We start from the raw sequence: 13,667 nt of genomic DNA on the forward strand, positions 1-13,667 counted from the left end.
CTTGCTGATTAGGCCCCAAACACCGAAAAACATATAATGCCTGGCCATTTATGCTATTGGACTTAGTACTCGTGTATAGAGAAGAACATCCAATCATGACACGACAAAGACAGTACTCATGTATTGAATCACGTAAAGCTTGCCCAAACAACATGATATGCAAGCCCTATGAAGAAAGGAATTCAAACATATAAAAGCTCAGCCATTTTATAGAGTACTCAGCAAAATAAAAGTCGCAACAAGTTCATCCAAAACTCTAGCGGCAATAAAATGACAAAATGCACCCATTTTCGCGAGGGAAATTACAGGGATCGCACAACATATGATATTCAAATTAGCAATGTAACAAAGTTCTTATGATAACTGAAGATATTCCTAGCATATTGTTCAAAGTTACTGACAAAAACCATTTTATTTCCATCTTTTTTTGGATAGTGGCCAGACTAGTGATGGTTCTGGATAAGCTACACCTAATCATTTGACAAAGAGACTGATAAGTAGCACAAAAGAAACTTTTTGATAGAATTTTTACTCAAGTTTCACTTCTCTTTGGGGAGGTTCAAATTCCAAGTAGTAGAATGGCTCAGTAGGTTCTTCCCTGCACATTAGGCAAACATGTTAGTTGTCCAACGTATAGTAAGGATATAATCTTCTGGCCATATAGCAGACAAAAGACTACATATCAAGGCACAACACATTTGCCAAACCTAGGCTCTTTAATAACATTAAATATTACTCAATACATCCAAACAAAATTCCAACGATAGTTATGCATATGCACTCAATCCATAGCATTTTATGTTAGGCCTAAGATAGACAGTCTCCAATTATTTCAGAACTTTGACCACTTTAGCTACAAAGCAGTCAAGATCAAACTCACCCAGGTTTGGAACGCATGCACTGCCAGAATAGCTTGAAAGGCCCTGGAACCGTTTTAAAAGGATTACCTTCAAAGCATGCCTGCAACATTCAAATGTGGAAAACTCCAAATTAGAAATAGTATAATATGCACTTAACTCAATCCCTTGCAAAAAAAAAAGAATTTGTTACAGTGTCTGCCTAAAGTAATAAAAAGAACTGAAATGCAAACAAAAGACGTGCAAGTAGAAATAAGACATGACCAATCAAGTTCGTCAAGCACCAAAATAAAAAAGGCGGGAGGGGGGGGGTGGTGTTGCCAAGCAAAACTAGTGCATTTATTTAGCTGGAATCCGTAATGTAATATGACCTCAAATATGGAATAAAAGGAAGCCATAATTGTAGTGCAGCCAGAAAAGTCAACAACTTGCTTTCATCTCCTGAATAACACAACTAATAAGAGAAAAAATTCATTTTTGTCTCTAGGGATTAGTGATGGATCAGGAAAAGATCTTTTCAGATCAACATCAATGGACAAATTTCCAACAAGTTATTTGTCATATGGACAAAAGAAAAGCTTGTTTACAAGAGGTCCAAAGGACCTTACATCCACGTTATTCTCTCCCTTGCCAAAGAAGATGCAAAGCAATTTAATCATTCTAAGTTTGTTAGGATAAACTAGAAAAGAACTTATTGACTATGTTTAATATAGCCAGCTGCTATAACTTATCCTTTATGCTGCAATTGAGGCCACCTTAAAGGTGAAATTCACAAAATCATAGTTGACCCATATAGAACATTAAGAGAGGCTAAAATACCTGTATAACTCCTTTTACTCTTCACATCAGCAGAGTTCTTTGCTTTTCAACAGATAAGAGCAGTTTCAAGTGCATGGCTAATTCAATACATTATAGAACAATAAGAAAAAACATAGCAAGGACTAGCATATCATCTCTATTCATCTACTGTCAAAGCCAACATTGAGAATAACAAATTAATCTGGTAAACTTGATTGATTGATTTGCAAATGCCACTAGTCATCAGATTTATCATCACTCTCAGAATTTTTTTGGGTGGTTAAAAGCTGAAAATCATGTGGTTTGTACGTTCCAGCATGCCAAGGAAATTTCCAACATTTGTCAAAGGATCTTATTTTGCAAATAAGGTATCTACTAAATGCTATCTTTTTCAGATATTTCATTTCTGGATTTACCAAAGCTTTTATTTCTGCAATCATTAATACTCAATAATTTACACAAGCAGAAAAATATAGTTTACAACTAAGCCTCCCTTAGCATAGTTCCAGTTCAAACTAAAACAAAAAAAATTTCAACCATCTTGTTGACGTTCTAAAATGTACAAAGTAGACTCATGAGTCTCAAAATCATCATGAAAGTGAAGTTTCTTCTGCTTGTGAAATTGGTACTTAAGCTTAAGATACAAACAGGCCAAGTAAAAAAAAGAGGACAATATGCTTTTAGTTTATGGGGAAAAAGAATTAAGGCAGAACAATACCAAAGGGTGATAAACTTGAAAACTCTGCAACAAAAAAAATGTTAAGAACATGATAACTTCATGAGTTCTCTCTTTCTTCAAGTACAGAATTAAGGCTGCAGAAAACGGCATCCACTGCCAACTTTATGTTATTGTAAAGTTTTAAAGCCCAGCAGAAGTTGATGCATAAACTGATTAACCACATGTACAAACATTATAAGAAAACCCAAAGTTCACAGTCCCCGCCTGGATAAGCCAGTCACCCAAAATAATGTAATGGACTGTTTTACGCTCATGTAACGGACTGATATCACACTTCAAGGATTAGTTAACCATTAATGGTTCATCAGGCACGAAGTTATTTACTGACAATCAATTATTTTATTGAATTTTCATTAACTACAATCAAATCGTAGTCTCTCAAATTCTCTCTGTTACAATCTGCAGCATCTTATTCTTCTTCTTCTTCTTCTGCTGTCCAACTCTTTCTTTTCTTTTTGTAAAAGCTCTCTCTCTCCCCACCCCCCCTCTTGTCTGCAATTTCTCTTGCTTTCCTCTCAATCTTGTCAATAGTTTATTTTGCAGATTTCTGTATTACAATGATTTTGCCTTTTAATGCTTCAAAGAGCATGTTCAGTCATTGTGTGCCTTGAAAAAGATTTCAGAGAGAGCTACCAGACATTTTTACTGTAAATTGAACTCAAAGGACAAAAGCTTCAGGTAGAAATAAAGTTGACCTCTATATATATTTTTTCTTTATTTTTTACAAGAGTAAAGACATAGTGGAATAGAGAAAGGATGAAGGAATAATAGACTCTATGTCTGAGACAAGAATTAAAAGCACTTTGACCACTGGGATTCAATCCCCTCCTTCTTCTCCCTTTCAAGAAATACATGCTTCTGATAGTACATAGAATATACTTCTCCAAATGTGTATTCTCCCTTCCTGCCAAATGCAAGCTTTCTTCTAATTCACTAGTATCAAAGTGCCGGAAGTCAGTGTCCACTGCTTGTAAAAATTACTGATAGAACTATGGATATTGACTAGGCAAAGCAACTACCAACCATCACTTCAACTTATGATGTATCCTCCCTTCATAAAACTCTAAAAGGGTGGGGTGGGAAGGGAACTCCATGGAAAGAATAAAAAGGAAAGAAGAAAAATCAAACTCAACGCAAAGGTTGAGTGATTCTCTTCCAAACAAGCTTCAGACCTGCAAGAGTTTACCAATTTTAACATTCCTCTTAGCTGAGCTTATTTGAAGATCGTGATCACTATCATGCTATCCTTAAACTTTATTCTTCATTCCAAACATCACAAGTAAGGAAGCCAACTATTACAAATAAGTTCAGAGAAACAAAATGCGTAACTTAAAATGTCAAATTTCATCCCTCTATTAGATTTGCCTTCAAAGGGAAAAATCATGAACCTTTATGTGAATCCAACATTGACATCAAGAGATGGCACAGAGACAACAATTCAGGAAGCCTCCAAACAATGCGAAGATCCTGTATTGGAGGCTAGTGATAACAAAAATGAACAGGTCATATATCCCTCGTCGACAAAGAACTGATAATGTGTCTACGCTAAAAACCTGGGTCTCAACAAGCCAAGACAAACAAGAGCCCTCATAAACAAGCAGATCAAATCCTCGCATCAGTGCTCAAATCATCTACCTTGCCTTACAACAATAAAACTGTAACAATGCAAGAAAGAAAGAAATATTCCTACTTTATTACCTTCAAGTACTCATGAAACCAAAAATATTCCACCAATTTTAGTTCTTGAAGGTCACATACAAATATCTAAAATTCTCAGAATCTTTCTTTTCTCCAATTTCTGAATCAAATTCGAAGTCCATGTCAAATATCTCAATCAAATGTTAACAAGCATCAGTCACGTCAAGTTCCAGTTTTTACATTTTCTGTTATGCCCAACTCCATGCTCCTGATACTCAATAATGTCATCTCTTTTCCTTACACAATTATATCTACATATTAGATAAACAATTCAAAATGCAACCAAAACCCAACAATTTAATCTCAACATTAGCATTGAAAATGAAAGTACTGTAAATTTTCTTGACAAATTCTTAAACCCAAAGCACAGTAGACCCACCAAAACAAAAATTAACTTAAAAAGATAAGAAATTTACTAAAAGCAAGTAAAACCCATTAATCATAGCACATCCCACAGATGTTCAAGAAGGGCTTAAGCAAAGTAAAAAGATTTTGAAAAAAAAGGGTTCAAGGAAAGTTACTTGGATAACATCTTCAGCACGGTCATTGCATCTATGGGGCTTTGGTTGTCTGTGGTCACCCTCAGGCATTCCCCATGGACTTTCTCTTCTTGGTACTGGCCTTTCACTCATCTTCTTGCTCTTCTTCTCCTTGTTCTTCTGCTCAATTGAAGCTACAACCTACAGTGTATGCATCTCTTTCATTTGGGAATGAATTTCAATCTTTCGATATTGCTCCATTTGGTCCCTATATTTTACCAAGCCTGGGCAGTTTCATCCCTATTGTTTCTGAAAGAAGAAGATGTGTTTGGGCAAAATTGTAAAAATAAAATATCAGCGGTCTTTTGCTATTGTTTTCTTCTCGTTTGCTATTGTTTTCCATGGTCTTTTTATTTTGGTTCTCTTCTCCCCTTGCGTTTTGCAGATGGCCTTTAATATGCACATCAAGTTTTTATCTTATAAGCTCCTTCCGGGTGGCAGTTAAGCACATTATCTTTCGATAATTAGCTTATTAAGTATAGAAAAAGTTTTTGTTTAACCTTAAAATCTTGGCTGATTTGAAGGGTATCTTGTGACTTCTAATTATCATGAAACTCATAAGATCGTATGTTATGAGATCAATATTCAATGGTGCATATTGTAGTTCATGTATTGAATGTAATTTATAAATTATTTGTTAAAAAATTTTTAATTTCTATTTTTTGTCTCAATTTTTAAAAAAGAGAGCTCTCTTTTTTGTTTTTATCTTTCCTTTGTTTTTCTTTTAATATGTAGTTTTAGATATTTTATGTGTTTTAGGCATTCTTTAATTTTCTAAAAATTTTATTGTGTTCTTGTGCTCACTGATTTTCATCTAAGTCCATAAATTATATTTATAATTTGTCCCCTAACTTTTGCATAATTATGCTAGGGCCTCAACATTTGCAAAAAATGGATATAATTTCTCATTTTTGGAGTCCTGGCCTTTCTTTATGATGTTAATAATGTGTATTTTGGTGAATTAATTCTGACTTTTCAGGTATAATTAGGGGTTTAAGTAAATTTATTAAGTTTAGGATTTTAATTTAAGCCTACTTATGAAACTAGTACGAATACTCTTTTGTTTGTAGATTTGTAAATCACTTTGGTAGTCTAATTAGCCTAAATTTGAGCAGATTGTGAATAAAAAGTTAGTAAAAAAAGGTACTGTTTTGTGCAGTATTTGGCCTCATCACATGGTCTTTGTCAGGCGCTTAAGAAAGGCTGACAAAGGCCCCTGCCAGTTTTTTTTTTTTTTTTTGTTGACTGAGCACGGCTGGAGACAGGTTTATTTAAAAAAATAAATTTTTGCACCGCTGACCGCACTAAAATTTCAGAGGTTCTGACCTTGTGCAGAATTCATTCTGCAGATATAGAATGAGAAATAGGGTGTGTTAGAGATACATTCGTGTGATGTTTTTTTTTTTTCCGCCTATATTTTAAGCAATTAGCCCAATTTCACGAAGCATTGGTCTTTTTTTTCAGTTGAATTTTTTTTTTCATTTTTATAGATGAGTCTACATGTAGTTCCCATATGGCCCCCGATTTTTGCACAGGAAACATCAAACTGGATGGTGCCACAGCAAATGTATTTGATTAGACAACAAATAAAATTTGAAGGACTACATTGGTGAAAAAATCATTAAAAATGAAATTAGTTTTACTAAAAAATTTTAAGGAAGAAAATGAGGAAATTCCCTTTTGTAAATGTTAGCCCCTACCTGTCAATGTTGATTCTTCCCATTACTAAATTTCAAAATTTTTCCTATTTCTTATCCAAGCTAGTCTAGTGTATCCATGTCTGGTAGAATAGCATTTATTTCTTTCTTTTATTCAATAGTTTAATCAATAGATCCGATTAGACATTTTCTGCTTACTGCATGAGCAATAGCATATGTTCAATCCTCTACCAATATTTGTCTATGGTCCAAATTGAAGCTCTTCAAATTTCAGAGGTAAGTTATGTCATTTTAAACAAATTTTCTTGTTACAATTAATTATTAAATTAAGTACAATCAAGTTGGTCTAGTACACCCCATTGAAATGCTTAACCTTCCTCCTTCATATCCCTTTCCATTATCAAAGTCAACCATCTAACGATCTCCAATCAAGAAACTAGAAGAAAGATCATTCGATGCTCAGAACCCTTTATTCAATTACCCTTTGCTAACAAATTAAACAACAAGAAGCAATATGGGAGCACCTCTAAGGATCATAGATTCTGCACTTTTCATCTACTTCCTCATTATAGCAATTGCGGTTCCACTTATTGATGGCCAAACAATTCTTCCTATAGACCTATATCCCAAGTTCTTGATCGAGTTAAAGAGCTGGTTCTTCAAACAAATTGACCACTATCTGGTTTTTGAGATGCCTTATTTCTATGTTGGAATTGCATGGTTTGAGCTTCTCTTCCAGTGGCCGGTAGCTTTGATGTGTGCTTATGGCATTGCAGCTGGAAAATCTTGGTTCAGTACTACGTCTCTTATTTATGGTTCCTCCTTTTTGACTAGCCTGGTATGCTTCTGCTGATCAAAACATGATTCCCCTTTTATATTTAGTTAATTATTCCCTCTTTTTACCAGTAATAATGTTTTGTTGTTAATGGCGGTGATCTGATAATTATGTAAGCCATCAACTCCCATCAAAAAGTTGGAAAAGTGGATTGCCTAGAATGAACCAAAAAGTAACCCAAAAAAAAAGGGACAAGAAGAAAAAAGAAGAGCAAAATGGAAGAAAGCATCTCACGTGATTTGCACGTGGAAGGCCAAAGAACATCAAATTTCACCCCCTTCTCACTTTATATATAAGTTCTTTATAGTATAATACTGCAAAGTTAATAATGTTTTGTTGTTATGAGAAATTACTTTCTATGTAGATAACATAACTACTGTTTCTTTCTTTCTTTTTTTTTAGGGATAATTTCGGAAATCTCCCCTTTGGTTTCTGATTATTTCACTACCATCTCTTGAAGTTTTGAAAATATTACTAACCTCTCTTGAAACTTATATTCTTGTAACAATTTACCCCAATTCAAAAAAAATAAAAAAAGTAATTTTAGGTGTGAGAAGATCATTTGATTCCAAAAGTGCCCTTCACCTATAATAATAGTAATTAATTTAATTATTTGATCTAACTTATTATTTCACTTATGGGGTCGTTATTACACATGATTAATACAAAAAAAATTTCATCATTTGCAACCAAAAAGTAACAACTTTCGAAATTTAACAACACAACTTTTATTCTTACCTTAAGATTCTTGTTATCACCATGGAACTGAAGTCTCATCACATCCAATTTCTTTTAATTGTCAAGTGTATTGCAAAGTAGCCTAGTATTGGAGTCATTTTCTATTTCCAAATTAAGTTTTCTAATATTATCAAATTATGGTTAATTTAGCTTGTAAATGGCTTAATTATTTTTCATTTTTGAATCCTTTGATTTATCAGGTACATCATATATAATTCCTTTTATCTATCAAGTACATTAATAGACAAAGTGCACCTAGTATTAATTCCCTTTTATATAGCAAATTAGTTGTTTTTTAAATTCCAAATTATGGTTAATTTAATTAGTAAATGTGTTGATTATTTCTCTCCACAAGTATGTGTAAAATATCTTAAGGTATAAGGATATTAGAGTCATTTCACGATAATAATGTGAGCATTGGGTCCCATATTAACGATAGGGGAGGTAAATGATATTTTCAAAACTTTAAAGAAAGGTAAATGATTACTGTTACAAGCTTGTTTTCAGTATCACATTGGCTTGTGGTACCACGTCTTTTATGTAATGTTGTTGACTACTTATTGCTACGATGATAAAATTAGAATCAGTATTATGTTTTTTATGTATGAAGCAGCAAAGGTTTCCTGATATCTTTCAAGCATTTACAGGCTGCAATACTAGCAGAATTGATAGGGTCAAAGAGAGCATCAGATAAGCTGATAAGGTTTTACTACCCATTCTTGGTTTTTGCTGTTCTTTCCTTTGCACGCGGTCTGCTACCATATTCTGGCACATCTGCATCAATTGGCAAAACAGCTGGGCTGAACCAGAAGAAGCAGGCTTAGATTCATGGAAAGTTGAGGACGTCAAACAATTGAGATCATTGATAAGATTTCAGGGTCAGAGTGTAATAATTTAGTGTCAAGCACTAGAATTGTTAAAGTTGTTTTAAGTTTCCAAGAAACTATCCCATTTCCAAGAATTATCTTCCCTCAAGTCTCCTCTCTTCCCTCACCCATTTTTTTTTTTCAAAATTTTCATTTTGTGTTTCATTATTATTATTATTATTATTTGTTGGTTTTATCTTATCATTTTATTTTCTCTTAGTTTGTTAACTTGCTCATTTTTCAGCATTACCAATTTATGATAAGTTTTAACATCTTTTCCTATCTTTCCAAAATGAAATTTTAAATTTATACATGAAAAAAATGTTAGGGGTTCAAAATTTTTGGATTAAGTTTTTATGTTAATTTTGTAGTACTTAGTTCAAATTTTTATATTATTATTATTCAATTATTAAATAGTATGTAATTTTGCGACATAAAGTATGGATGGGAAAAAAATTGGTAATAAGGCTTATTAAGTATTATAAGTAAATATTTAAAACTAATGATAGATGCAAAGGACGGTATAAATTGATAACTTAATTTGCAAAAATGAATTTAAATGAGTTTACAAAAAGTTAAAATAAATGGATAATTGGATTACCCAATTCATTTTTTGACTTACCCATTTATACCCATCTAATTAAATGAGTATAAATGAGTTGACAACCATTTATATCCATTACCCATTTTATCCAACAAAAACCCGCCTAAATCAATCATTTTCACGCCACTAATTCCAACTATATATATACATTGGCTTACTATTGACAATCAGTCAGAACAGTCCGTTCTGTCACTTGTTCTCTATGAGCCACACAGTAGAACAACATTTGCTACAAAATTTCAATAGCATCTAAACTGGTTTTTTTTTTTGGAGATAAAAATCAATAGCATCTAAACTCAATATGATTATTGCAGGTTGCAATACGTGCCGAATTTATAGGGTATGGAAGAGCATCACAAAAGTTGTTTAGGTTTTACTACCTTTATGTGGGTTTCGCTCTTCTGGCCTTCTTACGGGGTCTGCTTCCATATTCTGGCAAATCATCAGCAATCCACTGAAGGCCTGCATTGAGTACGAAGAAGATGGCTTAAATCTTTGAATATCCAAGATAGGAGAAGGACCATGCTCATTATGTAATTCCAGAGTATGGGGCTAAGAAAGTAAATAGGTTCCTTAAATTTCAAGGCTTCAATAATTTAGTTTACTAGAATTAATGTCAGTTCTCTAAATAATAAATGTTTTATTATTAAACCAACAAGACTAAATTTATTTTTCAATTGATAATTGGTCCAATCACTGTTGTTTAATTTCTACTACGGGTGTTATCAATTTTAATCAAGCCAAAAACAAAAAAGGCCTAATCCAGCCGAATACTAGTGTTCAAGTTTGTTTGTTAATTTTAATGAATTTGACATTATGTTTAAGTTTGGCTTGTTAATCGATCAAGTCGAATTCAACAAATTTTTATCGAGTCAAACTTGAGTTGAATTCAAATTGCTTGAATATTTTATATGTAAATCTCAAGCACTATGGTGATTGAGTGAAGTTTGAATCGAATTTGAAAATTTACTGAATCAAATTGCTGCTCATATTTGGTCTGATTAGTTGATGAACTAAAATTGAGCGAACTTTATTTGAGTTGAGCTTGATTTGTGTATTGGGTAATTTGAATTAACTTTTAATCTTAATTTTTGCAGAAATTTAGAACAAATTATACTTCTCTCAGTCTAGTTAAATTCTATTTTGTCATATGCACTTCGAGGTAAATGTTGTCTCCTAATAAATACACATACACACACATGTACATGTGCACGCACACCAAAATATAGCATGTGAAAGTGCATTATCACAAGGTTCTTGGGAGTGTAATTCCACATCTTTGAAATGGAAACAGACTGCATATTCCATATGTTGGATTATACTTGAGACTAATATTAATAGACTTCAATACTTTCCTCTCAAAACAACTTATAATACATTGCAATTGCTTTTTTATATCTACTTTATACATTAGATCATATGGCACTTTGAATCACATCACAAAGTTGGTTCCATTTACACAATTTTTTTATTTCCTTTGATTGGACAAGAAACCCTCAACCCCAACAATTCAAGGGTTCAAGAAAAAGATGTTAGAACTTAGAAGGGGTATGGTTGGCATAAAAAGAAACCGTATGGAGATAAACAAAAACACAAGGGCCCATCGCAACATAGTTAGAAGTTTTCCTACAACGCAGTTGAGTTGTCAACTTCTCCAGTTTCCAGATCCCCCTTTCACTGCCAACCAACGAAATAGAACACTGCCAGAAGTCCCACCACGAAGATTCGAGAATCTCGAAAACAGAACACCCCCTTACCCATCATAACAACCTTAACATTTCCTCAGCCCAAGAAAGAAAAATCATCCAACAGAATCAGTAATGGGAGCAGTTAGCAAACTCACAGATGCTGTACTGTTCCTCTTTTTCCTTACTATTGCCTTGGCAGCTCCTCTTATTGATGGACAGACAATTCTTCCTTCAGACCTTTATCCCGCCTTCTTGGTTGACTTGAAAAGTTGGTATGCCACAGAATTTGGGGATTATTTGGTTGCCGAGAAGCCACATTTCTTTGTGGGCCTTGTTTGGCTTGAGCTGGTGTTCCAATGGCCTCTTGCTTTGATTTGTCTTTATGGGCTTGTGGCTTCAAAACCTTGGCTGAACACAACCTGTTTGATATATGGATCATCAGTTTCAACTGCAATGGTAAGCTCTTAGATGTATGCTTTTGGTGAATGTTGGCTTACTTTTTTTTGTTTTTCATATGAGAATTATATTTTGCTAAGCTTTTTAATCATAAAAAAATGAATTGATCTGAATGGGATCTGTTATATCACTTCAGAAGGGTTGTTAAATTGAATGCCAATGTGTTATGGGATCAGGAAATGCTTAGATAATCTTGAGAGATGTCATAGTTCAAGGAACAAACTCATTGCAGAGGATATCTTGACTGGCTGACGATTTCACGTTCTGATTGGATCTTCAAGAAAGATGGAGTTTTTACGTTTGAACAATGACAAAGGAACAATTTGGTTCACTTTGAGTCTGATTTGCTTTCAGTAGCCAAAATTAGACTCTTATTGTAGAGTGATATTAGCAGTGAATGAATTTAGTAGCAAAGCTATAAATGTTGGTATTGTGAATCTATTCTTGAGATTTTAATCTGATTTGAAACTTTCTGTGACTTGAAATTTTGAGACGAGGTCCTGCATTCTTGATCTTCTTGGAATCTTAAGCTACATAAGTCAAGACTTGTATTCAATCAATTTTGGAAGTTCGCCAGGCATTATGTTCTTAGTGGCTCTAGTAGTTAATAATAGATAGCCCAAAAGTATTCTGAGCAAGATTATTGAGTGAGTAGGGAACACTGAGTTTCATCCCTGTGGGCATCTTGAGAAACTTTGGAAGCACGGGCTGGCTATTTAGTGCTAATTTTCATCTCCAAAGCTTTCTTGCTTCTCCGTTTTAGTAAAGTCTTCCTCAAGAAGCAAGAAAACAATTTAATTATGTACATTTACATACTTAGGTATGTGTGTGTATGTGCACGTGAATATGCAAAAGTAATACTTTCACTGCATGTATGTACATAGGAATCAATCTCAAGCCAAATTTAATTTTTAATTTTTAATTTTTTTAATTCAACGAAATAGTTAATGTGCGTTCAGGCCAGCAGTTGTGGCCAGTTGACCCTTGTCCAAACTAGGGGCTTTTGCCACATTTGGAGCATGATTTTAGCTTTTACTTTTGGATAAATGATCTCTCTTTAGCATTTTTTGGTTTTTCTGATTTTGGATATAGTTTAGCAATATGCTCAAGCTCTTTGGAAGCACTGAGAAGAGATTATAGCTATGGGTATGCTTCTCTCTATGTATGCTAACTTTCTAGTTGCTTTTCTTATTGTTGCCGTACTACCAAAGTCATTCTTCCTCCTCCTTATTCCAGGCGGATGGGTGTGGCAGGGGAGCGGAGGACTGGGGTGGGGAGGGGAAGGTTAAGGAAGTCAAGGGTGGGATTGAACTCAGACCTATGACCGATGTAGATGTAGACAGACCATTCTTGAGGTCATGGAGATTTCTGGTTGTGATGTCTCATCTCTGAGATAAATTTCTATCAAATGTCATAAGCAATGCTATAGCATGCTTGTGTGAAAAAGATTTTTTTTTATTTTTTTATTTCAAGACATGTTGAAGAGATCAGGAGCTCGAGTTAGGGTCTCAATAAGTTCCCCGTCAAATACATCTTTTGCGCACAGGCTGTGGCTAAACCCTTCTCTCCTATTTATCTGTCCTAATTTTTGAGGGAGATGAGAAAACTTGCTTGCGATGACATTGAGCACAATTAGACAACCTATCTTTCCTGTTCCATTTTCTGATGAATTTCATGCAATGCAGGTTGTGATACTGGCAGAATTAACAGCATCTGGGAAGGCGTCTGATACACTGATAAGGATTTACTCACCATTTTTGGGTCTATCTGTTCTAGCCATTTTACGTGGTCTGCTGTCGCATCCGGGCAAATCTTCTGCAACGGGCAAAAGACCTGTAACCAATAGGAAGAAGAGGGTTTAAATTCTTTGTAGTTCGAAGTTGTCTAGGTTTGTTCAATTTGGTCTAGAGTTTGCTGCAAACTGTTTTTCTGCACAATTTTGCGTGTCCTATAAGATGACTTCTATGCATTTTTGAAGTTTTCATGTGTACCACCTATCAGTTCACAAAATCTATGCACAAACTATGATGAGATTGAGATAAGCCACCACAAAAAGTAGCTGAAATTTTTGGTTTTCGCAAAAAACATTGGAAAAGGCAGGTCCCCAGCAAGTTGCTCAGAAATGTTTGCTTAACTGGTTTGTGCTTGTAAAGGTGCAACTACGTTCTTGAATTCAAGTTTCTTTGCTCTG

The 13,667-nt window shown here is 34.1% G+C and overlaps 3 protein-coding genes across 3 annotated transcripts; 2 read left to right on the plus strand and 1 right to left on the minus strand.

Moving 5' to 3' along the window:
• Positions 1–287: 287 nt before the first annotated feature.
• Positions 288–4,849, minus strand: LOC113688892 (uncharacterized). Its single transcript, XM_027206712.2, has 3 exons — positions 4,614–4,849; positions 881–960; positions 288–598 (listed from the first exon to the last, which is right to left on the minus strand). The coding sequence occupies exons 1-3, from the start codon at positions 4,722–4,724 to the stop codon at positions 529–531; spliced, it is 261 nt and encodes an 86-aa protein (XP_027062513.1). The 5' UTR covers positions 4,725–4,849; the 3' UTR covers positions 288–528.
• Positions 4,850–6,649: 1,800 nt separating this feature from the next.
• LOC113689721 (uncharacterized) lies at positions 6,650–8,823 on the plus strand. The gene is made up of 2 exons (XM_027207471.2): positions 6,650–7,127; positions 8,510–8,823. The coding sequence occupies exons 1-2, from the start codon at positions 6,804–6,806 to the stop codon at positions 8,684–8,686; spliced, it is 501 nt and encodes a 166-aa protein (XP_027063272.1). The 5' UTR covers positions 6,650–6,803; the 3' UTR covers positions 8,687–8,823.
• Positions 8,824–11,000: 2,177 nt separating this feature from the next.
• On the plus strand, positions 11,001–13,453 carry LOC113690115 (uncharacterized). Its single transcript, XM_027207938.2, has 2 exons — positions 11,001–11,476; positions 13,162–13,453. The coding sequence occupies exons 1-2, from the start codon at positions 11,153–11,155 to the stop codon at positions 13,336–13,338; spliced, it is 501 nt and encodes a 166-aa protein (XP_027063739.1). The 5' UTR covers positions 11,001–11,152; the 3' UTR covers positions 13,339–13,453.
• Positions 13,454–13,667: the final 214 nt, after the last annotated feature.

Source organism: Coffea arabica, chromosome 5c, assembly GCF_036785885.1.
Source record: "Coffea arabica cultivar ET-39 chromosome 5c, Coffea Arabica ET-39 HiFi, whole genome shotgun sequence".
Taxonomy (NCBI): Eukaryota; Viridiplantae; Streptophyta; class Magnoliopsida; order Gentianales; family Rubiaceae; genus Coffea; species Coffea arabica.